Source organism: Leopardus geoffroyi, chromosome A2 (assembly GCF_018350155.1).
Source record: "Leopardus geoffroyi isolate Oge1 chromosome A2, O.geoffroyi_Oge1_pat1.0, whole genome shotgun sequence".
In the NCBI taxonomy this organism is placed as follows: Eukaryota; Metazoa; Chordata; class Mammalia; order Carnivora; family Felidae; genus Leopardus; species Leopardus geoffroyi.
In genome coordinates this window covers 26,388,822-26,413,726 of record NC_059331.1, presented here as the reverse complement: position 1 = coordinate 26,413,726, position 24,905 = coordinate 26,388,822, and the positions used below count along the sequence as shown (strand labels likewise).

General features: G+C 39.3%; 1 protein-coding gene and 1 long non-coding RNA gene across 2 annotated transcripts; one reads left to right on the top strand and one right to left on the bottom strand.

Moving 5' to 3' along the window:
* Positions 1 to 1,379: 1,379 nt before the first annotated feature.
* LOC123605798 lies at positions 1,380 to 20,789 on the bottom strand. The gene is made up of 3 exons (XR_006715887.1): positions 20,666 to 20,789; positions 19,480 to 19,485; positions 1,380 to 1,391 (listed from the first exon to the last, which is right to left on the bottom strand). It is a non-coding gene; the product is annotated as an uncharacterized LOC123605798 (long non-coding RNA).
* On the top strand, positions 18,998 to 24,795 carry PDHB (pyruvate dehydrogenase E1 subunit beta). The gene is made up of 10 exons (XM_045493376.1): positions 18,998 to 19,119; positions 19,198 to 19,251; positions 20,689 to 20,796; positions 20,887 to 20,949; positions 21,053 to 21,088; positions 21,231 to 21,516; positions 22,353 to 22,463; positions 22,803 to 22,894; positions 23,808 to 23,949; positions 24,250 to 24,795. Exons 1-10 carry the CDS (start codon positions 19,078 to 19,080, stop codon positions 24,393 to 24,395), a joined length of 1,080 nt encoding a protein of 359 aa, XP_045349332.1. The 5' UTR covers positions 18,998 to 19,077; the 3' UTR covers positions 24,396 to 24,795.
* Positions 24,796 to 24,905: the final 110 nt, after the last annotated feature.

The following is a 24,905-nucleotide window of genomic DNA, read 5'->3' as shown; positions in this document are numbered from 1 at the left end:
CTTTTCTTTTCTGTTTTTTTATTAGTAAACTCTACCTCTAACATGGGGCTTGAACTCACCACCCCAAGATCGAGTCACATGCTCTATACCAACCAAGCCAGCCAGATGCCCCAGAAGGGTTTTTCTTGTTTTTTTAGATACGACAATGCTGCCAGTGACCTCTCAATTTTTTTTTGCCACATCTGAACCAAACACAAAAGTATTTGAAAATGCAAATGCCTACGAGATATACAATTCAAGCAAGTATTTATTGAGCTACAATAACTGCTGGGTGCTGTTTTACAGTCCCACTGAGAGAAGGGCTGGACTATGGTACAAACTGCATGAAAACAGAATTTTCTAATGCCACACTAGGGTCACAGGTCTGACATTTTCTTTTAAAGCATCTAAGATGGGGCACCTGGCTGGCTCAGTTGGTTATGCATCTGACTTCTGCTCAGGGCATAATCGCATGGTTAGTGAGTTTGAGCCCCACATAGGGCTGTCTGCTGTCTGCTGTCTGCAGTCAGCATGAAGCCGGCTATGGATCCTCTGTCTCCCTCTCTCTCTGCCCCTCCCCTGTTTGCTCTCTCTCTCTCCCTCTCTCTCAAAAATAGACATTAAAAATAACCCCATCTAATATGCACTGCTTATAAATAAGGATTTGGATTCTAGTGTCAAAAGACTGAAATTCAAATCCCAGCTCTCCTACAACTTGCTGTGTGACCTTGAACAAGTTTCCTATCTCATTGAGCCTCAGTTTTCTGATCTGTCAAATGGAAATAATAATAGTACTTCATTCAAAAGGCAAGTGTGCTGATTAAATCAGATGGTGCTGGGTTCAGAACTTACTCAGTTGAGGTTACAGAATATTAAGTTTTTATTATTTTACTATTCCTTTTGAAAAACTATCTATATTTTGTACAACCCCATGTACAAACACAGAGCTGGAACAAAGGGAGAGCTGGCTGCCAGCCTGGATTATGCAGGAGGGTGTTAAACCACACTGTTGATTCTTCCTATATTTTCCTTTCTCCCTTCCTCCTATTCAAGAAAGGAACGGATTCTAGGAATACTGACTGAACCTGAAAGCCTGTGGAAGGTGGTATAGCCAGCCACTGGGACAACCTCAGAACGATTCCCGGGGACTGATAATGTCAACAAAGGAGCAGAGGACCCTGCCAAAGGGACCATGTGGGCAGGGCCAACAGATCCCTCCATCAACCATGTGACTGATGACTCAGAGCCAGAGTCATCCCTCTCCCTTATCTTGGCCTTCCTTAAACCCTCAGCGCAGTGTGATGCTCAGTATGGTTGTATTGCTGAGAAGTGGGGAATATACGCCTAGAAAAGACTGCAGATAGAGGTTTTATACCAGCTAAGGAGGGGGAAGGCATGCATTGAATGGAGTTCTAGGAAAGAAAGCCTTATTTCTTTTCCACCCAAGTTGTAGACTGAGATTCATACCCGCTATGGCAAGAAGAATTCAGAGTTGCTTGTTCCCAGGAGGTTGGGGTGGATACAAGGTCCACAGATTCCAGCAAGGAATAGAAAAGAAGGCAAACCTGTCATGGCCACTATAGGCCCGTCATCTGTTGGAAAGCAGGCTGATGGCAAATGTCCAGAGGCCTTTGGTCTGAGCTTGAGGACAAACAAAGAAGCAAAGGAGAGGAGGAACAAATAAATGCACCTGGCAGAAAAACGGCACCATTCACACAGCCTTTCACACCCAGCTCTGATTAAATCCAGAAATTTGGGTTTGCAGCTACGGTTTAGCAATTAAAACTGTTATGTTGCGACACCTTTATGGTTTAAAGTGGTGAAGGCATAAGGCCTGTGAATTTGTGGATTTGATTACCACAGCCTTCTGTGCAAACAGGTGACTCACTCTGCCCGCCCCTCCAGAGAGGGAAGAAGCCAGCTCAGGTTTCACTATTAGCCCACCCCCCAAGCCCTGCTGTGAATGTCAGTTCTCTCCCAGAAGCAAATTGAACCACCAAATCTCTTTAAATCAGGGCTGAGAGCCTAAACCTGAGTTTATGAAGCTTTAGGCCACAGAGGCAGCCCTTCGCTCTAGGGCTGCACCGTGTGAGGTGAGTGCCTCTGACTCTACAGGAACCAGAGCCTAGATTTCACTGTTTTCATTGCCTTGACATTTACATTCAGAGAGCCTTGGGAAATGGATCTTTGAGACAGAACATTAACCTTTGCTATAGGAAGTCTTGGCTGTCTTAAGCCTCTAACAAAAAATGGTACTCCTTATCTCCATCCTAGCCTCGAGTCTACTGGAAAGGTCACATGAGGGGAGCTCTAACAGCAGGAAATCTCAGGAAATCTTAGCGCTTACAGGACGGTAGTGACCATCTTAAGTTCACTCTGGCACTTTATGCATGAGTAAACTCAAGCTGAGGAGAGGTTACAGAACTTTTGCAAAGTCACAGTACTGGATGGTCATTGAACTGTGGCTGGAATTCATGTTACCTGACTATTCATTCACTATAATGAACATCTATTGGTTACTATATTTGACCCTTGAACAATGCAGCGGTTGGGGGTGCTGACTCCCGCACAGTTGAGTATAACTTTTGCCTCTCCCTAAATTTAACTACAATAGCCTACTGTTGACAGAAGCATTACTGGTAACATAAAGTAAATCAACACATTATAAATATATAAATATATGATACATATTTTATAATATATTTATATATATATAACTGTATTCTTATAATAAAGTAAGCTACAGAAAAGAAAATGTTAAGAAAATTATAAAAGAAATTACATTTACAGCATTGTACCACATTTATAAAAAAAAATCCGTGCATAAGCAACACGGAACCTGTGCGTGTAGTTCATACTCACGTTGTTCAAGGGTCAACTGTATTTGGAGACCGCTGTGGTTGTGTGGGTCACAATGGGGAACAGGGCCTCAACTTTCCCTATAAGTCAGAGAGGCCCCAAATCCCTCTTTCCACTTCCTGGAAGCAGGGATATAACCTAAGCTCAGCCAACAGGACACTCTCATCCAGCACTATCATAATGTTCAACCTGCCTGTGGCCACCATGTTGGTTCTGCCCTAGGAACAGACTGAGCAGAGCCACGTGTTTTATTGATAAACTTACCTGGTGACCAGTTCACTCATTTACCAATTTGCATTATGCAGTTTACCTAAAATTCAAGGCTCTTTGGACTATTTTTGCATTCAATTGGCTGCCATGTTTTTGGAGGTTTTTTTTGGCCACATTATTTGGCATTTTTACAGATTTAAAAATGAAAATTTCCTCTAAGGGTTTCTTTTTCCTCTGCTAAATTTTGTGTGTGTGTGTGAGCTCTACACCCAATGTGGGGCTTGAACTCACGACCCCATGATTGAGTCACATGCTCTACTGGCTGAGCCAGCCAGGCACTCCATAAAGTTTGTATTTCTGATTAAGTATTTATGAAATGGGCCACCTTTTATAAACAATAAAAGTGTTCTTTATTGTTGTTGGAGTCTTTTAATAGTGTATGAACCTTCCAAACACACTGTAAGGGACTTTTTTACAAGTTTGTATAAAGACTCTTCCTTCATGTTAACTAACTTGAATTAAAAAAAAAAAAAAGACTCTTCCTTCAAAGTTGTGTGCTCAGCAAGAGACCCTTATTGAATCTGATATTCCAGGTATTAAATTCAGAATAATCCTAAGTTTTAAGCACAAAATGGAGTTCCTTGATCAGCAATTGATTTGACGTTAGCAAGGGCATGAGACAAGCACAGCTCCTACAATTAAAGGTGATTAATGTCTGACTACAATGAATACAAATATACTAGAGAAAATGTGTAATACTGGGTTCATATTCCATTCAAGTCCATTAAATACTTATTTAATACGTAAATAAGTGTTAAGTTTGGCTATGATAATAAAACAACTAACATTTCTCAGAGGCCAACAACAGGCCAAAAGCCAGGCTGAACACTGTACTTTTTCTTTCTTTCTTTTTTTTTTTTTTTACTGTCCACAGTATTTATTAGTTGTTTATTAATCAAGAGAAACTATTCCATAACCCAGTATTCATGTTTCATAGTTCAGGAACACAGGTCAGTAACAAACTTCCATGGAACTCAACCCAAAGAAATTCTTTACATTCCGAAAATCACCTTGCACTCTGAAAGATACCAGCCTTCTTCATCTCCTCAAAATCTTTTGTGGAATCATAATTTCTGTAGAAGTCTGCATATGCCCTCTTTCTTGGTTCGGCCATAGCAAACATATAGAAAGCTGCAACCCCCAGGGATACAGTGAATGTTCTAACAATATGAAATCGCAGACACTTGGCCAGAAGACCTCACCTCTGAGGTTTAATCAAAGCACTAGAAGTCATGGTAGTGACATCCAACATCCTTCCTAACTGATACCTGAACACTGTACTTGTATTTGCTCTTTTAGTTATGATCCTTGAGGTCAGGGCTTCCCTTTGTTAACTGTATCCTCAGCCAGCCCATAGCAGACACTCTGTGACTATCTGCAGATAACACAATGGCCCTGTTAGCTGGTACCGTTTTTATCCCCTCAAATGTAAAGGTGAGGAAATTCAGGCTCAGGAGTTGTTACTTGTCCAAGCACACCAGGAAGGGCAGCATGACCCTGGAGCCTGTGCTCCTAACACAGAGGAATGTGACCTCACCTGTGTATTCTAACAACTAAAGCTTAAAGGGTGGGGTGAGGGTAGACAGACTATTCAATAGAGTTTTAATGATGTTTAGTGCTGGGGAACCGGGGATAGGTTGTATAAATACAGAGGTCTCTGGGAGGGTATGGTTCTGAAATGACTCTCTAAGGTCTCTACATGACTATTATTGGGGGTAGAACGTTCCAGAATAAGCCTAAGCTTCATGGGGAACCTTGGGGCAGAATATAAGCAAGGGTCAGAGATCCGGGGAAAACCCAGGTGGCCTGTGCAAAGTGTTGTAGCTTTCCAACAAAAGCTTAGCTTGATGGTAAGGGAAGACTCATTTTGAAAACCTAACACAATAAACAGGACTATGGCCCAGCAGAGATTACTTTTGACCTGTATTTTTCTCTTCACTTAATATATATAAAATTTATTTTTTCTAGAAACTAAAAGTATCTTCGATTCTCATGTGCCTTTGGCCTAGTGCCATGTGCTAACAGTAGTCAATAACATTTTGTATAAAAAGAAAACTGTGTTTGGGAATGTAAAATGGTACAGCACTCTGGAAAATAATTTGGCAGTTTCTAGAAAACTAAGCATACACTTATCCTACAACCCAGCAGTTGCAGTCCTGGGCATTTATCCCAGAGGAGTGAAAACTTATGTTCACACAAAAACCTGTACATGATTGTTCACAGTAGCTTTATTTGCAATAACCCCCAACTGGAAACAGTCAAAGTGTCCTACAACAGGTGAATGATTAAACAAAACCGTGGTACACTCATACTACATGGAATAATATTAAACTATAAAAAGAACAAACCACTGATAGAGGAAGCAACTTGGATGGATCTCAAGGGCATTGTGCTAAGTGGAAAAAAACCCACAATCTCCTGCTATGTGATTCTATTTATACAAAGTTCTCAAAATGACAACATTTTAGAAATGGAAACCTAACTAGTAGTTACCAGGGGTAGGGAAGGGTAGGTACTAACAAGGTAGCACCAGGGAGATCTCTGCAGTGACAGAACAGTTCTGGTGGTTAGTCAATACTACCTAGGTGATAAAATAGCAGACATGCACATTGTAGTGATATTAATTTCCTGGTTTTGATATTGTATTATGTTCCCTGAGCCATAACCATTGGGGGAAACTAGATGAAGGGTACAAGGACCTCTCTGTGCTATCTTTGCAACTTTCTGGGGATATATAATTATTTCAAAATAGAAAGTTCAAAAAAAGAAAAGAAAATTGTGGTTGAAACATCACCTGATTTCTCAAATTTCCCTTTAACACCACTCTGAAGAAATTTTAGTCAAGTGGAAAGATGGATATGCCTCTCATATACAAAAGTCTTCTTTACTCCTTTTGTATCTTCATAATATTCCATTTCATGTCTGTGCCACATATTTTTTCATCTAAAACCTGAATATTTATTTCCATTTTTTTGCTATTGTCAATAGTCATTATAAATATTATTATAAATAGTTACCACAAATCATCTTATACATAAATCATTTCACCCATTTCTTTTATGACTATGTTTGCAGCTCAAATTCTTTGAAGTAGCAAAGCTGGTTTTCCTAACAACTATGCTGTATTGCTATATTTAGTCTGTATTTTAAGAAAAATATAAATTTTCCAAAGAGACTCATTTCTGAAAACAGATATTTATGCACACATTCTTAATGGCAAAAATTTTTAGTCTACTTCAAGTTGCTGTACATATTCAACATTAATAATAAAACATTTCTATCTGACTAACTTAAGCTAGTCATTTATCCATTGGTGTCGACTTAAATACGTTTTTAAAGCTATACACCCACTATTACAATACAGCTCGTTCTTACACAGATCCAGAGAAAATGTGAAATCTTGTCTACCTAAATATAACAACTACACATAGAATAAGACTGGTGTTATTAATTCAGAGACATCTTCCAACCCCAGCGTTATAAACAGGTTCTAACGTATTAAATAAAATGGCTTTCCTTTAGCCAAAAACCATTTTTTAATGTAGTCCCATAGTCAGCAGCAAAACGTTTGGGATGCTATGCACTGCCTGGAAATGGGGTGTTGTATCCATCCTTCAAAAGTTCACGGTACAGCGTGTGGGTGAAGGTTTCTGGGCAACCTTTCACTCTTTCAGTCTTTCCTGCTGCGAAGCCAAAATGTGGGCTCTTAGTCTAAGTTTTGCAACCCACAGAAAATGTGGCTAAGGCCAGAGAACAGACGTATTTATACTTCTGGAGGCCCCACTTTTCATGAGTCACGTGGCCGCCCTGACACTGTGGCTTCCACGCCTTCTGCCGCTTGCTGCCGCCAGTCAAGTGGAGCGGGCGCCCTCTAGGGCTGAACCGCGGGAATAAAATAGCTACCAACACCTGGGAAAGGGACTGGGCGAATTCACCTGGATGGCTTTTCCGCAACAGCTACCCTTGTAAAGCTTCCAGAAACTAAATTCTATAAATGCGGTACCGGAAATAACCCGATGGACCGATGTGTGTGCCTGTGCGTGCGTGCATGCGTACACACCCATAAAATCCCCTTTAAAACCCATAAAAGAGGAGCAGGGCATTAATAACAGTGCACACCTTCCAGAAGGGGAACGTAACAAGGCAGACAGGTATGTGGGACACTCACTTTCCCTCCCCACAAACTTCTGAAAAACTTTCAAACATACAGAGAAGTTGAAATACCGCAATGAATTTCCACATACTCACCACACTCAAGATTCCACAGCTGTTGTCATTTGCCATATTTGCTTTATCTATATATTATTTTGCCTGGATTATATAATTGGAGACCCACATAAAAAATTGTCTATGTGGACAATCCCACGGAACCTACAAAAAAAAAAACTTCTACAAATAAAAAATGAGTTTAGCAAGGCTGCAGACATAATGTCAACACCTGAAAATCCATTGTATTTCAATATACTAGCAGTAAATGATTGGAAACAAAATTATTAAAATAGCATTTAGTAGCTTAAAAAGGACAGAAACACTAAGACATAACTCTAATAAAAGATGTGCAAGATGTGAATGCCAAAACATACAAAAGGCCAATGAAGAAAAGAAGATGGATGTAAACAGAGAGACATCCTGTGAATGTGGTTGGGAGACTCAGTATAGTCAGGATACCAGTTCTTCCCAAAATGTTCTATAGATTCAACACTATTCCAATAGAAATTCTGTCAAGAATTTTTTTTGGAGACGCAGATAAGCTGATTGTAAAACAATTTTGAAAAAGAAGACTAGGGGCAGGGCTGGCTCATTTGTCAGTGGAGCATACAACTCTTGATCTCGGGTTATGAGTTCCAGCCTGCACTGGTTGTGTAGAGACTACTTAAAAATAAAATCTTTAAAAAGAAAAAGAAGGGGTGCCTGGGTGGCTCAGTCTGTTAAGTGTTCTACTTTGGCTCAGGTCACGATCTTGCGGTTCATGGGTTTGGGCCCCACTTCAGGCTCTGTGCTGGCAGCTCGGAGCCTGGAGCCTGCTTTGGATTCTGTGTCTCCCTCCCTCTCTGCCCCTCCCCTGCTCATGCTCTGTCGCCCTCTCTCTCAAGAATAAATAAACATTAAAAAAAGAAGAAGAAGAAGAGTAATGCTGGAAAACTTACACTATTTTATTTATCTTTTAATGTTTATTTATTTATTTTGAGAGAGAGAGTACAAGCAGGGAGGGGCAGAGAGAGAGAGAGAGGGAGAGAGAGAATCCCAAGCAGGCTCCATTCTGTCATCACAGAGCCCAAAGTGGGGTTCCAGCTCAAGAACCTTGAGATTGTGACCTGAGATGAAATCAACAATCGGATGCTTAACTGACTGAGCCACCCAGGCACCCTTACATTATCTGATTTTAAAAACTATTACACAGCTACAGTAATTATAACAGAATAATATTGAAGGGATAAACACAGAGATCAATGGAACAGAATAGAGAGTCCAACTATAGACCCACTCAAAACAGCCAATTGATTTCTGTGCAAAGGGCAAAGGCAATTCAATGGAGAAAAGATGGTCTTTTTTATCACATGATGTTGAAACTAATGGACACCATATGCAAAAAAAGAAAACTCGGGACCTATACCTCACACCTTATACAAAAATTAACTCAAAGTGGACCATAGATCTAAATGTAAAACTACAAAACTTTAGAAGAAAACATCAAGGAAGACCTTTGCAACCTGGTGTGAGACAAAGAGTTCTTAGATATGATACCAAAACATAATCCATAAAAGAAAAATGTGGTAAACTGAATTTCAGCAAAATTTAAACCTTTTTCTCTACAAAAGACACTGTTAAGAAAATGAAGAGATATGCCACAGACTGTGAGAAAATATTTGAAAATTAAATATCCAACATAGAACTTGTATCCAGAATACACAGATAACTCAACTGTATGAAAATTTCAAATGACCTAATAAAAAATGGGCAAAAGATTTAAACAAACATTTCACCAAAGATGATATACGAATGGCCAATGAGTACTTGAAGAGATGTTCAATATCATTAGCCATTAGGGAAATGAAAATTAAAACCATGATGATATCACTACACACCTAACAGAAAGGAAAAAAAAGCAAAAAGAACAAACAAATGATAATACCAAGCATTGGTGAGGATATGGAGCAGCTGAAACACTGTTGGTGAGAATACAAAATGGTATAGCCACTCCAGAAAACAGTTAAATATACACACCATATGACCCAGCAATCTCTATCCCACACCAGAGACAAATAAAAACATATGCTTACACAAAACTCTGTAAAAACATTTTTTGTATTATCTCTATTCATCATTGCCAAAAACTGAGAACACTTCAAATGTCCTTCAACAAGTGAATGGAGAAACCAACTGTAGTACATGCATACAATAGAGTGCTATTCAGCAAGAACAAAGAATGAACTATTGATACACATGACAACTTGAATGAATCTCAAAGGTATTATGTTGAGGGGTGCCTGGGTGGCTCAGTCAGTTAAGCATCTGACTTTGGCTCAGGTCATGATCTCATGATTCATGAGTTTGAGCCCCACATGGGGCTCTGTGTTGACATTTTGGAGCTGGAGCCTGCTTCAGATTCTGTGTCTCCCTCTTTCTCTGCCTCACCCTCCCTCTCTCTCACAAATAAACATTAATTTAAAAAAAAATTAAAAGATATTATGTTGAGTGAAAGAAACAGGCTCAAAAAGTCATATACTGTATGATTTCATTTATATAACATTCTGGAAAAGACAATAGTATGGCAATAGAAACAATGATTAGTGGTTATCAGGGATGGAAGGAGGGAGTAGGCTTCATAAAGACAGTAGGAAGCAGTTTTTGGGGTCATAGAATTGTTCTGTATCCTGATAGTGGTTGTCAGCTTCAAAACTCACAGAGCTGGACAGACACACACATACCACACACACACACACACACACACACACACACACACACACACAATTTTACTGTATAATCACTTAAAAATATATTTTTTTTAAAAGCTAACTTTTGTGTAAAGAAAGGCAGATACAGACATACATGCTTATACACAAACAGTCCTTCTCTGTAAATACAGAGAAGAAATGAGTCATAGTGGCTCCTGAGGCAGGGAAAGGAGGCAAAGTGGGGTGAGGTGGGATGAGGGAAGGGCAATTACTTTATACCTTTTAGTACTTGAATTATTTTTACTACAATGAAATAAATGTCCTACTCAAAAGTATTTTTAAAATTCAAAATAAAACATAAAACATTAGTGCATATGGATACATGGGGAAGGAACATGTAGAAATCATAAGCAATATTTCAATCACAATTGAGATTTATTATAAATCTTTCTTTTATTTTTAAATTTTTTTAATGTTTATTTATTTTTGAAACAGAAAGAGAGTGCGAACGAGGGAGGGAAGGAAGGAGGGAGGGAGGGGCAGAGAGAGAGAGGGAGACACAGAATCTGAAACAGGCTCCAGGCTCTGAGCTGTCAGCACAGAGCCCGATGCAGGGCTCGAACCCACGAACAGTGAGATCATGACCTGAGCCGAAGTCGGACTCTCAACTGACTGAGCCACCCAGGCGTCCCTCTTTTATTTTTAAACCTCATGTTAAGCTACTACATTGTCCTTTCTAAGTATTTTTCTGTGCATATATAGTTTTAAATAAAATTAGGATTATATTTCAAACTATTTTTATCTGCTTTTTCACTTACTATTATTTTATAAACATTTTTGCATATTATTTGATATTCTTTAAAAATATAATTTGTTATTATGTAATATTTCAACATCTGGACATATCCTAATTTATCTAAATAGTTGATCATTTTTCCTACTATATATTATAGTAGGAATATATATAATATTATATATTATATATATTATATATTATATTTCACATAAGTTAATCAGTAACAACCAAGATTTAAGAGGATAAATCCCTACAAGTAGATAACTTGACCAAAGAAATATGTATATAATGTGCAAACACATTTATTTATATGTATAAACCTATTTTTAAAGGTTCTTGAGATCTACCAACAAACTGCTTTCCAGAAACAATGGAACCATTAATACCATGTATGAGTGTCCATTTCCATAAACTTTTACCAGTACTGAATGAACTTTGTTAAACTGTTAGTAACTGAAGGGCCAAGAAACAGGTCACATTGATGCTTTGATTTCTATTCCTTTGGATATGACTGAAGTAAGACATAGTACATGTTTGCTAGTCATTTCTACTATTTTGTGAAGTGTGTATTCACACTCTTTGTCCATTTTCCATTGGGATTTTAGAATTTTCTCATTACTCTTTAGAAATTCTTAATGTATTAAATATTTATATAAATATATTGCCATATTTGTGGCGAAGATTTCCCAGTATATTATTTGGCTTGTAATATTATAAATTGTGTATGTTAATTAACAGTCAATTAAAGAAATACATTCTTTTTTTTTTCAACGTTTTTTTAATTTTATTTTTATTTTTGGGACAGAGAGAGACAGAGCATGAACGGGGGAGGGGCAGAGAAAGAGGGAGACACAGAATCGGAAACAGGCTCCAGGCTCTGAGCCATCAGCCCAGAGCCTGACGCGGGGCTCGAACTCACGGACCGCGAGATCGTGACCTGGCTGAAGTTGGACGCTTAACCGACTGTGCCACCCAGGCGCCCCTAAAGAAATATATTCTAATTATAAAAGATCATACTACATAAAAGGTATAAAAAGAAAAGTAAAATGTTTCTTGACCTCTATTAGTCAAATCTTACCCCTACACCATTTAGTCTTTGTTCACAGTTTCTTATGAATTCTCTCAAAACACTTCCTTATGAGTATATATATTTATTTCTGCATTTTATTTACACAAATGGGATTCCATTTTTTAGTTCATATCTCCCCTTGCTTGGAGATTGTTTCCAATAAGTACATATTGTATATGTGTAAATGTAGATCTGCCTCACTCTCATATTTTTATTCTTTTAACAGAAGAATGACATTCCATGGAGGTGTAATATGCTTTGTTAAACCAGTTCCCAACTGATGGATATATGAATGCTTTCAGTTTTTCACTACTTCTAGTTTTTTTAAAACTTTCTTTATCCACTATTTATTTGTATATTATATTTTGGTATAGGGCTTCCCACTTTTTGTAATGTGTGAGGAAGATAAAAATGTATTTGTAAGATACCATAGAAACTGGAGACATTGTTGTTGATAAAATAATTATTATGTCACCAGTCCCTGGAGAAAAAGCATGTCTTCTCTGCTTCTTCCTATAGGGAACAGAAGGAAAGCTTCATTACTGAGACTTTACATGGGAAGTTTGAATTCTGTCATGATCACTTTCTTAAAAGAAGTTGACAGACAATAAGCACATGGAAAGTGCTCAATGTGATTGATATTCAAGGAAATAAAAATTAAAACCACATGAAATATAAAAACACACCAAGCAGGATAGCAAAATTTTAAAAACTGGTATTACCAAATGTTGGTAAAGATCTGGAGCAACTGAAACTTGCTCATCTTGGCAGAAGGAAAATAAAACGGTATCACCACTTTGGAGAATTGTTTGGCATTTCTTGTAAAGTTAAACATATACCTGATCTATGACCCAGAATTTCACTCCAAGAGAAAGAGAAACATGGGTCTACATAATGACTTTTATCTGTATATTCATAGCAGCTTTATTCATAGTAGCCTCAAACTGGAAACAGTCCAGGTGTCTGCCAATAAGATGGGTGAACAACAACAAAAAGGAGTGAACTGCAGACAAACTGATTCTAAAATGTATGTAGTAAGGTAAAAGAACTAAAATAACCAAAATGATTTTGAAAAAGAATAATGTGGGGCGGCTGGGTGGCTCAGTTGGTTAAGCGTCCGACTTCGGCTCAGGTCATGATCTCGCGGTCCGTGAGTTCGAGCTCCGCATCAGGCTCTGTGCTGACAGCTCAGAGCCTGGAGCCTGCTTCAGATTCTGTGTCTCCCTCTCTCTCTGACCCTCCCCCGTTCATGCTGTCTCTTTCTGTCTCAAAAATAAATAAACATTAAAAAAAAAAAGAAACTTTAAAAAAGAAAAGAATAATGTTATAGGAATCCCACTACCTGCTCTTAAGAATTACAATATAGCTACAGTTATCAAGACAAAATGGTATTGGAGGAGGAGGGACAGAGATATAGATCAATGAAACAGAATAGAGTACAGAAATACATCTACACAACCCTGGCCAAATGATTTTTGACAAACATGCAAAAATAATTCAATGGAGAAAGTAGTCTTCTCAACAAAAGGTATTGGAATAATTGGACATTCTTTTTTTTTTTTTTAATTTTTTTTTTCAACGTTTATTTATTTTTGGGACAGAGAGAGACAGAGCATGAACGGGGGAGGGGCAGAGAGAGAGGGAGACACAGAATCGGAAACAGGCTCCAGGCTCTGAGCCATCAGCCCAGAGCCTGATGCGGGGCTCGAACTCACGGACCGCGAGATCGTGACCTGGCTGAAGTCGGACGCTCAACCGACTGCGCCACCCAGGCGCCCCTGGAATAATTGGACATTCTTAAGGACAAAGCCCAAAACTTCAACCTAAAACTCATGTCTTATACAAAAATTAACTCCAATTGGATCATAGACTTAAGTGGAAAATATAAAACCATAACACTTTTATTAAAAAGGAAAAAATCTTTGTATGCCAGTGTTAGGTGAAAATTTCTCAGATATGATACCAAAAAGCATAATCCATAAAAGAAAAAATTGAAAGATTAGACTTTGTCAAAATTAAAAACTTGTGCTCTGTGAAATATCTTCACAGGATGAAAAGACAACCATAAACAGAAACATATTTGCAAATCACATAACTGACAAAAGACTTGCATACAGAATCCACAAACAGTGCTCTGAACACAACATAAGAAAACAATCTCAACATGCACAAATCAATCAATGAAATACACCACATAAACTGAATGAAGGGAAAACTGCATGATCAATTCAATGGATACAGAAAAAGTATATGGCAAAATCCAATGCCCTTTCATGTTAAAAACATTTGACAAACTAGAATAGAAGGAAACAACCTCAACATAATAAAGGTTATATATGAAAAACCTACAATTAACATCAGCTAGCTCAATGGTGAAAAACTGAAAACTTTTCCTCTAAGATCAGGAAGAAGACAAAGATGCCTGCTTTTACCACTTGTACTCAGCATAGTTTTGGAAGCTCTAGCCAGAGCAATTAGGCAAGAAAAAAAAAAGGTGTCCAAATTGGGAAAGGAAGACGTAAAATTATTTGTTTTTACAGATGGCATTATCTTATACATAGAAAATCCTAAAGATCACACACACACGCACACACACACACACACGCGCACACACACACACACACACACCTATTACAACTAATAAATTCAGCAAATTTGTAGGATATGAAATCAACACTGAAAAATCAGTTGCATATCTATACACTGAGAATGGACAATCTGAAAAGGAAATTAAGAAAACCATTCCATTCATAATAGCATCAAAAAGAATAATTAGGAATTAACTTAACCAAGGAGGTTAAAGATTTAAACACTGAAAACTATAAGACACTGCTATAGATAATAAATGAAAAGATGTAAATAAATGAAAATAAATGAAAAAAGACAAAAATAAATAAAAAGACATCCTGTATTCATAAACTAGAAGGCTTAATACTGTTAAGATGTCAGTACCACCTGGAGCAACCTCCAGATCCAAAGCAGTCCCTATCAAAATCCCAACAACAGTGTTTGCAGAATCAGTAAAACCCATCCTAAAATTCATATGGAATCTCAAAGAATCCCAAATAGCAAAAGCAACCTTGAAAAAGAATAACAGGGGTGGCTGTTTGACTCAGTCAGTAGAGCATCCAACTCTTGACCTCAGGGTTGTGAGTTAAAGCTCCACACTGGGCGTGCAGCCTACAAAGAAAAGGAAAGAATAACAAAGGTGAGGACTCAACTTCTGATTTCAAAACTTACTGCAAAACTACATTAATCAAAAACAGTGTGATACAGGCATAAATATAGACATGGAGATCAAGAAATAGACTAGAAAGCTCAAAAATGAACTCTCCCATATATGATCAAATGATTTTCAACAAGAGTGCCAAAACAGTCAACAAGTAAAGGATAGTCTTTTCAACAAATGATATTGGAATACCATTTGGATATCCACATGGAAAAGAATGAAACTGGACCCCTACTTTACACCACATATAAAAATTAACTCAAAATTTATCAAAGACCTAAACATAAGAGCTAATACTGTAAAACTCTTAGAAAAAAATATAGGAGAAATGCTTCATGGTATTAAATTTAACAATGATTTCTTAGATATGTTAAATCAGAAATAAACGGAGACCAACCTTAAAAATTCCCCAAACAGACAAAACCAGTTTAGTCGCACAAAGCTTAATTTAACTTACTTTGCAAGGCTAACTTGATCTGGATCATTTCTTACTTGTGCCCATAAAAATGAAAAGCAAAACCTGAACTCTTTCCTAAGGTTAACGTGAAGTAACCACTGAAAAGTGTAACCCATCACTGCAAAGAATAAACTCACTGCTTTCTCACTATATAAACTGCTTTATAACAATATACCCATGAGCCTCATTTCATGCTTTGGTTTGAGTGCTCCCGGTTTACAAATGGTCTTTTTGGTGTGTGCATAGTAAGTTTTTACTAATTACTACTTCAGTGATTAATTGGTGTTACTTGGGCTATTTTGAATCTTTGACATAGGATATAATACCAAAAGTACAGGCAATAAGAGAAAAAATAGATACATTGGACTTCAAAATTAAAAACTTTTATGTAACAAAGGACACTATCAACAGAGTGAGAAGGCAACCCAAGGAATGGGAGAAAATATTTGCAAATCGTATATCTGATAAGGGGATTAATATCCAGGATATATACAGAACTCCTATGACTGGGGCACCTGGCTGGCTGAGTTGGAAGAGCATGCGATTCTTGATCTTGGGGTCATGAGTTTGAACCCCACGTTGGGTGCAGAAATTACTTAAATAAATTTTTAAAAAAGGAACTCCTATAACTCAACAACAACAACAATTCAGTTGAGAAATAGGCAAAAGACTTGAATAGCCATTTCTCTAAGACATACAGATGGACAACAAACACATGAAAAGATGATCAATATCACTAATCATTAGGGAAATGAAAATAAAAATCATGATGAGATACCACTTCATACAGATGAGGATGGCTATTAGCAATAAGGCAAAAAAAATAATAAATGTTGGTGAGAACATGGAGAACCCTTGTGCATTGCCGGTAGGAATATAAACTGGTGTATCTACTATGGAAAACAGAATCGCCATTCCTCAAAAAATTAATCATAGAATTAACATATAATCCAGCAACACCACTTCTAGGTATATACCCCAAAGAATTGAAAGCAGGGACGCAAATAGGTATTTGTACACTAATGTTCATAGTGGCATCATTCACAAATCTAAAGGTTGAAAACAACCCAAATGTCCATCACAAGAATGGATAAACAAAATGTGGTACATGCATATAATGGAATATTACTTAGCCTTAGAAAGGAATGAAATTCTGATACATGCTACAGTATGGATGAGCCTTGAAGACATTATGCTAGCTGAAATCACACACACGCACACACACACACACACACACACACACACACACACACACTGTCTGATTTCACTTACATAAGGTAGAGTAGTCCAATTCATAGGGATAGAATGGTAGTTGCCAGGAGCTAAGGGAAGACGGGAATGGAGAGTTACTGTTTAATAAATACAGAGTTTCCTTTTGGGAAAATGAAAAAGTTTTGGAGATTAACCGTGGTAGCGACTGAACAATACTTAAAATGGTAAATTTTATGTGATGCATATTTTACCACAATAAAAAACAATCTAATTAGAATATGAGCAAAAGACTTGAACAGACATTTTACCAAGGATGAATGGCAAGTAAGCATGTGAAAAGATGTTCAGTAATCATTAACCATTAAAGAAATGCAAATTTAAGTCATGAGGGACATTGCTACACATCTATTAGAATGGCTAAAATAGAAAATATGGATAATATCACACACAGGCAAGGATCCAGAGCAACTGGATGTCTCATACCTTGTTGGAGGTAACATAAAATGGTATAGCCACTTTGGAAAAACACTTTGATATCCTTCTCGGTATTTACCTGAAGAAATGAAAACTAAGGTTTACACAAAAACCTATGAGCCAATGTTCATCACAGCTTTACTGGTAATAGCTCAAAATGGATACAACCCAAAGGTCCTTCAAAGGGTGAATGGATAAACATACAACTACTGGGCAATAAAAGGGTTCAAAATGTTGACACGTGCAACAATTTGAATGGATCTCAAGAGCATTAGTCTGAGTGACAATAGTAACTCCAAGAGTTACATATTGTACAATTCAATGTATAAAAACACTCTTGAAGTAACAAATTATAGTCACTGAGAACAGATTACTGGTTGCCAGTAGATAGGGGTGGAGGAAGGTGTGACTATGAGGTAACATGAAGAAGCTGCTTTGTGGTGATGGAATAATTCTGTATTGTGATAGTGGTGGCAGTTACATGAATCTGTACATGTGATGCAGTTCTACAGGATTATTATGCTTTCCCCAAGAATGCATATAAAAACTGATGAAAGCTGAATAAAATCTCTACCTGAGTTAACAGCATTGTACCAATGTCGGTTTGGGGAATCTGACAATGTACTATGGTTATACAAGATATCAGGCAAAGATAGGTGAGGGGTACATGGAAACTCTTTCTTGCTAGACTTAGTCTTTCAAAAACAACTGTAAGAAAGAAAAGACGAGGGGCACCTAGCTGGCTCCGTCAGAAGCACACGTGACTCTTGATTTTGAGGTTATGAATTTGAGCCCCACTGTTGGGTGTAAAGATTACTTAAAAAAAAAAAAGGAATAAACTATTGATGCACTTAACATGGATGAATCTTAAAAACATTTTCTGAGCTAAAGAAGTCAGACACAACAGTACACTTTGTATAGTTCCCTTTTTTTTTTTCAAATTCTAAAAAAGGGCAAATTAAGTTATCATGATGGAAATCGAAACTGTGATTGCCTATGGAGTGATGTATGGGGAATGATTGGGAGAAACATGAGGGAACTTTCTGAGGTGGTGGATATGTGCATTTTACTGTTTAAGTTACACCTAAAAGGGTGGGAGGGGGCCCTTTTTAATAAATCTCGTTTGAAATGACAAAAAAAAAAAAAAAAGGTTGGTCAAGCCCACAGAGACTGAAAGTGTTGGATAAAGGACTTTTAGGACTTTCTGATGACTGACAACCCAAAGTGACTTGAGGACAAAAAGGGATGGTAACAGTAATTACCTGAGAGGGTTCCTGTGAAAATTAAATGAGCTGTACAATTCTTACCATAATGACTGACACACAAGAGGCCGCTTAACGCACCTATGAAAGCTCTCGTTCGCGTTCTACGGGAACAGACAGCGCAGTCCAGGGAAGACCGGGCTCATTCACAAGGGAAAAAGTTCCTACACTAGACTGTGCGCAAGCGTTACTTGGTGCCCTAAGGGTTTCAGTGCCTCAAAGGCTGACCTAACTCTTAAGGTCCCTCCAGCCTTCAATTATGTTCCTCAGAGTCTGACTTTCGGTCCCGTGCTTCAAGGAGCACCACTTAGGGACGTGTCCCCGACGTGCGGCCAGCCTGCCAACAGCCGCCACTCCGGACGAAGTCGATTGGAGTCAGGCCGCAGAAAGAGCTATAGAACCACCCCACGCGCCACTTTGGCCCCGCCCTTCGGCCCCTCACCCCAGGGGGGATGGGCGGGGCACGCAGGCGCGGCTCCCTGCCATTGGCTAGAGCTGGCGGGGGAGGCGGGGCCTGACAGGACTGCGGCCGCGCTGTGTTGTCATTTGGCGGCGGCTAGAGGACACGGTCAAGATGGCGGCGGTGTCTGGGCTGGTGCGGAGACCCCTTGAACAGGTAGGCAGCGGCACGCGTGCCTCCGCGTGATTCCTGCCCACCTTGTGCCCACTCTCAGCGTGGTCTTCTCCCCTCCAGGTCTCCGGGCTGCTGAGGAGGCGCTTCCACCGAACGGCGCCGGCGGCGCTGCAGGTAAGTCGCCTGGACGCTAGCCGGGGGAGGGAGAGGGTCCCTCAGTCCGGGAGGAGACCGGGGACGCGCCTGCGCTGTGCAGAGAGAGGGGCGGCAGCGGGCCCTGTGGTCTGCGGGTTCCCACGTCCTGCGTGGGACTCGTGGTTCCCGTTTTGTGACCCATCGCCAAGCACACCAGCATGTCACCCCCTCCAGGCTCATTGGAATCTGTGGGCGACCTGAGTAAACTAGACGCTTTTTCCCTCATCCCCCTTTAAAATGTTTTATTGTAATAAAATATACGTAACCAAATTTGCCATCTTAAAGTGTATGTTCAGCGGCACTAAGTTCATTTACTATGTTGTGAGACCATCACTACCATCCGTGTTTAGAACTTTATCATCCTCACAAACAGACACTCTTTACCCCCTTAAACACTAACTTCTCATTTCCCCCTAGCTCCTGGTAACCTCTATTGCACTTTCTGTGTCTGTGAATTTATCTATTTTTGGTACCTCCTGTAAGGAGAATCATACAATGGTTGTCCTTTTATGACTGGCTTATTTCACTTAGCATGATGTTTTCAAGGTTCATCCATGTTGTAGCATGTGTCAGAATTTCATTCCTTTTTTAAGGCTGAATAATATTCCATCTTATGCATATACCACCTCTTATTTATCCATGCATCTTTTGATGGACATGTGGGTGTTTTCACATGTGATTGTGAAATATGGATTTGTGAATGGTGCTGCTAAGAACATTGGTGTGCAAGTATCTCAGTCCCTGCTTTTTTTTTTCTTTTGAGCATATTTAGAAGTGGAATTGTTGGATCATTCCTCTTTGAGGAATTCCCCACCCCCCCCTTTTTTTTTTTTACTAGAGGATTCTACCAAGCTGTTTAGTAAAATAACTTGTAGATTTTGAAGGTAGTGCCTGGCACGTAGTAAGTGCTCAAAACATAGTTTTATTTAGGCTTCCTTAATAGTTCTCTGCCCTACACTATACCAAATGTGGAAATAAAACAACCCAGTATATTTTCTACTTAGGAAACTACCCATGAGCTGGTCTGGCCAGTAAACAGATTTTTAGAATTTTTTTAACTTAAAAAAAATTTTTTTTTCATGTTTATTTCTGAGAGAGGCGGGCGGGGATGGGCAGAAAGAGAGAAAGGGAGACACAGATCCGAAGCAGGCTCCACGCTCTGAGCTGTCAGCAGAGAGCCTGATGTGGGACTCAAACTCACAAACCACAAGATCGTGACCTGAGCTGGAGTTGGATACTTCACTTACTGAGCCACCCACACACCCCAAGAATTTTTTGAACTTTTAAAGAGAAGCCTGTTCTAGTGATAGTTTTTATATTCTCTGCTGTATGCAGCCTAGGTAATTATAAGAGAATCTGAGTCATATCCAAAATGATCCTATAGTTTATTAACTGTTTTTCCCATCCCTGTGACAGGTGACAGTTCGTGAAGCTATAAACCAAGGTATGGATGAGGAGCTGGAAAGAGATGAGAAGGTGTTTCTGCTTGGGGAAGAAGTTGCCCAGTATGATGGGGCATATAAGGTAATCAAGATACCTGAAATCAATATGAATTAAGGTAGCCATTTGCCCCCAGATACACTTAAAAGTAATGAAATCAATGCGTAATTTTAGGTTAGTCGAGGCCTGTGGAAGAAATACGGAGATAAGAGGATCATAGACACTCCCATATCTGAGGTAAGGCTTCCATCAGGAAGCAGACCTTTCAGGGCGTGTCTGTTCATGTGTACACTGTTCTAATTTTTATGGATTTTCACTTGTGTTTGTGTTTTACTTATAGATGGGCTTTGCTGGAATTGCCGTGGGTGCGGCCATGGTATGTAATCCTCTTCATGAATCTCATCCAAAGAAATTTCTTTTCACGTGACCTTTTGAAAACATTGTTTGAATTTTGGAGTGATTGCCACTCTTTACTGCTGTTTCTCATTATTTTAAGATCTTTGTTTTTGATTTGACAGGCTGGGTTGAGGCCCATTTGTGAATTTATGACCTTCAATTTCTCTATGCAAGCCATTGACCAGGTTATAAACTCAGCTGCCAAGACCTACTACATGTCAGGGGGCTTTCAGTCTGTGCCCATAGTCTTCAGGGGGCCCAATGGCGCCTCAGCAGGCGTGGCTGCCCAGCACTCACAGTGCTTTGCTGCCTGGTATGGGCACTGCCCAGGCTTAAAGGTGGTCAGCCCCTGGAATTCAGAGGATGCAAAAGGACTTATTAAATCAGCCATTCGGGATAACAACCCAGGTTAGTAGAGTGACCCTTGGGTCTCTTTTGATCATTAAAGAACTAAATTGAAATCTTTGCCTGGAAGGAACCCTTATAGGCTTCTAGTTAGGCTTAGATCATATAAAATGTTGATGATTTACAGAGACAATAAACACAGTTTAAAAGTTGTTTTATTTTTGTTTTCCTACTATAAGGGAGCCTGTTAGGTACCTACAACACTGGTTTAATTGCAACAGGTAAAATTAGGATTGGCCAGACTGTAAATGCCAGTACCTAAACCATCCATTCAGGGCTACTGGACATGACAGATATGAGGCCTCCTAATCAGCACAGTGAAACTTTTCACATAATGATTGTTAGTGTTGAAAATACATTTAGTCACGTAGTTACTTTTGTTAAATATCTGTATTTTGCATGGTGCCTGGAGGCTCAATGAATTGAGTGGTTGAGTGTCCAGCTCTTGATTTCAGCTCAGGTCATGATCGCACAGTCATGAGATTGAGCCCTGAGTCAGGCTCTGTGCTGAGAGTGGAGCTGCTTAAGATTCTCTCCCTCCATGGGGCACCTGGGTGGCTCATTCAGTTAAGCGTCCAACTCTTGATTTTGGCTCAGGTCATGATCTCATGGTTCACGGGATCGAGCCCCGCATTGGGCTTTGCACTGATAGTGTGGAGCCTGCTTGGGATTCTCTCTCCTCCTCTCTCTGCCCCTACCCTAGTGACACGTGCTCTCTCTCTCAAAATAAACTTAAAAAAATTTTTTTTTTCTCTCCCTCCCATTTCCTCTGTCTCTCCCTTCTTGTGCTTACTTTCATTCTCTCTCTCTCTCTCTTTTTTTTTTTTTGTATTTTGCAGTGGTGGTGCTAGAGAATGAACTGATGTATGGAGTTCCTTTTGAATTTCCCTCAGAAGCTCAATCAAAAGATTTTCTGATTCCCATTGGAAAAGCCAAAATAGAAAGGCAAGGTAAGAGAACTTAGTACATTTAAACATTATTTGTAATTCAGCCACTCTACTTATGTTGGTCAGATTCGGTCTTAAGTTATTGCTTTTTACTTTGATCAGGAAATTACAGGATGAGTTCAAGTTAAGAATGTGTCATGAGTTGCTCATACGCTTGTGCTTTCCTAAATCTCAGCCCAGTAGATTTGTATTTCATCTTTAGGGAGGCCGCCACATTCCTCATCCCACTGGAATGGAGTGGAGCTGAAGATTTTACACGTGAACAAGAGCTGCAGTGGCCGCAGAGCAGTACGGCAGCTTTCGTGCCAACCTGGCCTCTGATCTGTGACCGCTCTGTTTCAGGGACACACATAACTGTAGTTTCCCATTCAAGACCTGTGGGCCACTGCTTAGAAGCTGCAACGGTGCTATCCAAAGAAGGAATTGAATGTGAGGTATATGGACATTCATTTATTCTTAAAGAATCAGAAAGTTTCCTTTTAGTTTTAAGATCCAGAAATAGTTAACCTGCTACAGAATTCCAACTCCCCTAAGTGTAAAACTCTTGGTTTGTCACTCAGTTCTGCCTCTGTGTGAAGCTGGGAACCCGCTTGCTTTTCAGATATCCAGCTTTTTACCACATAGGTTGGATCTTTTAGAAGAGTACCTGCTTTCTTAAGTGGGGAGCCAGCGTTGGAGCTGGAGGTTGGGAGAAGGGGAAACTTAGAAATCGGTGTCTTACCCTTTCACATCCAGGACCTACCACTTGCTAGTTCTACTTGAACAAGATACATACTCTGAATCTCAGCCCTGTCAGCGGTAAACTGAGGAGAGCACATTTACTGTCCCATCAGGGTGGTTGTGAGAATCACAATTAGTGTGGCACCTGGCACATGGTGAGCAGTCAGTTGTTAGTTATTAGTTGTTTTGATGAGAAGGAAGTTAAAGTCCAGGAGGATAAGTGAATTTTTTTTTTTTTTTTTAAGTTTATTTTGTGAGAGAGGGAGAGAGAGGGGTAGGGGCAGAGAGAGAGAAAGAGAGAGAATCCCAAACAGGCTCTGCGTGGTCAGCGGTGGCCTGATGCGGGGCTCGAACTCACAAACTGTGAGATCATGACCTGAACTGAAATCAAGAGTCGGAGGTTTAACCCAGGCACTCTGAGGGTAAGTGAATTCTTAAGTTAACAGGGCTCCTTGTGGTAGAAAGACTTTTGTTTTAATTACAATTTATTTTTTACCATTTTGTTCTTGAATAGGCAGATTAGATTTTCCTAGACCCCGAGATTAACAGGAAACCAAACAGGGAGTGCCATTACGGGAGTGAGACTATCTGTGGCGCAGTGGCTCCATAAGGTGTATCTTTGTTTAGGTGATAAATATGCGAACCATCAGACCAATGGACATTGAAACAATAGAAGCCAGTGTCATGAAGACCAATCATCTCATAACTGTGGAAGGAGGCTGGCCACAGTTTGGAGTAGGAGCTGAAATTTGTGCCAGGATCATGGAAGGTACTTACTTCAGAGAAACTGGTTCTAGAATGGTTCAGCTATTGACTAAAATAGTCAAGTGTGTACCTGGATACTGGATAGAGATCAGAGGCTAGGGGTGACCAAATGCCTCAACTTTCACCTTGTCACCTTGGCATTTTTCCTTTGGGTGAATGTTTAAAAAAACAAAGCCAGAAACAATCCCCGTAATTAGTATTCCTTTAGATTTTCTCTTCTTTGGAGAGCCACACTTCCTGTGCGAAGGTGTTGGTCCCCAGTGGCTTTTCTTGCCTCTCTCAGTTGAGCGTCCTTCTCTCCTAGGCCCTGCATTCAATTTCCTGGATGCTCCTGCAGTTCGTGTCACTGGTGCTGATGTCCCTATGCCTTATGCAAAGATTCTAGAAGACAACTCGGTACCTCAGGTTAAAGACATCATATTTGCAATAAAGAAAACATTAAATATCTAGTTTGGACTTGAATTTCAAGTCATTGGGATTTACTAAAGTATGTCCTGATACTTCACCTGGATTATACTGTAAGACCTTATGATTCATAAAGTTATGTCTAAAGCAACAACACAGATGTTTTTGTACTTGGAATAAGTTTAAATGTGCTTGTATGTGGAAAAACTCTTCTCTCCCACCCTAGACTCCAGGGTGTTTTTTTGTGTGTGTGTTACAATTACCATGGTCTTTGAATAAGGCTGATGTAAAATTTTACCCTCTCACAAAGACAACGTATGAATGTGGCAGAGTTCTGCTGAAAGATGTATCCAAAAATGACAACTTATATGTAAAAATAAAGGCGTATTATGTACATTTGCTGTTAGGTTGTTTTGATAAGGAATAAAGGAATTCCTATGACTAATTATATTTTTATATTCTTGAAGTAATAAATGTGGGATGGGAAGAGTCTTAAAATTCTGGTAAAAAATTAGCAATTCTAACCACCTAAACTGCTATCACACTTGCAACAGG

Excerpts from the sequence above, each read along its gene's own strand:
- PDHB (XM_045493376.1), top strand. The coding sequence starts at position 19,078 with ATGGCGGCGGTGTCTGGGCTGGTGCGGAGACCCCTTGAACAG. Across the intron at positions 19,252-20,688 it reads CGGCGCCGGCGGCGCTGCAG|GTGACAGTTCGTGAAGCTAT; the intron begins GTAAGTCGCCTG and ends TCCCTGTGACAG. Across the intron at positions 20,950-21,052 it reads TAGACACTCCCATATCTGAG|ATGGGCTTTGCTGGAATTGC; the intron begins GTAAGGCTTCCA and ends TTTTACTTATAG.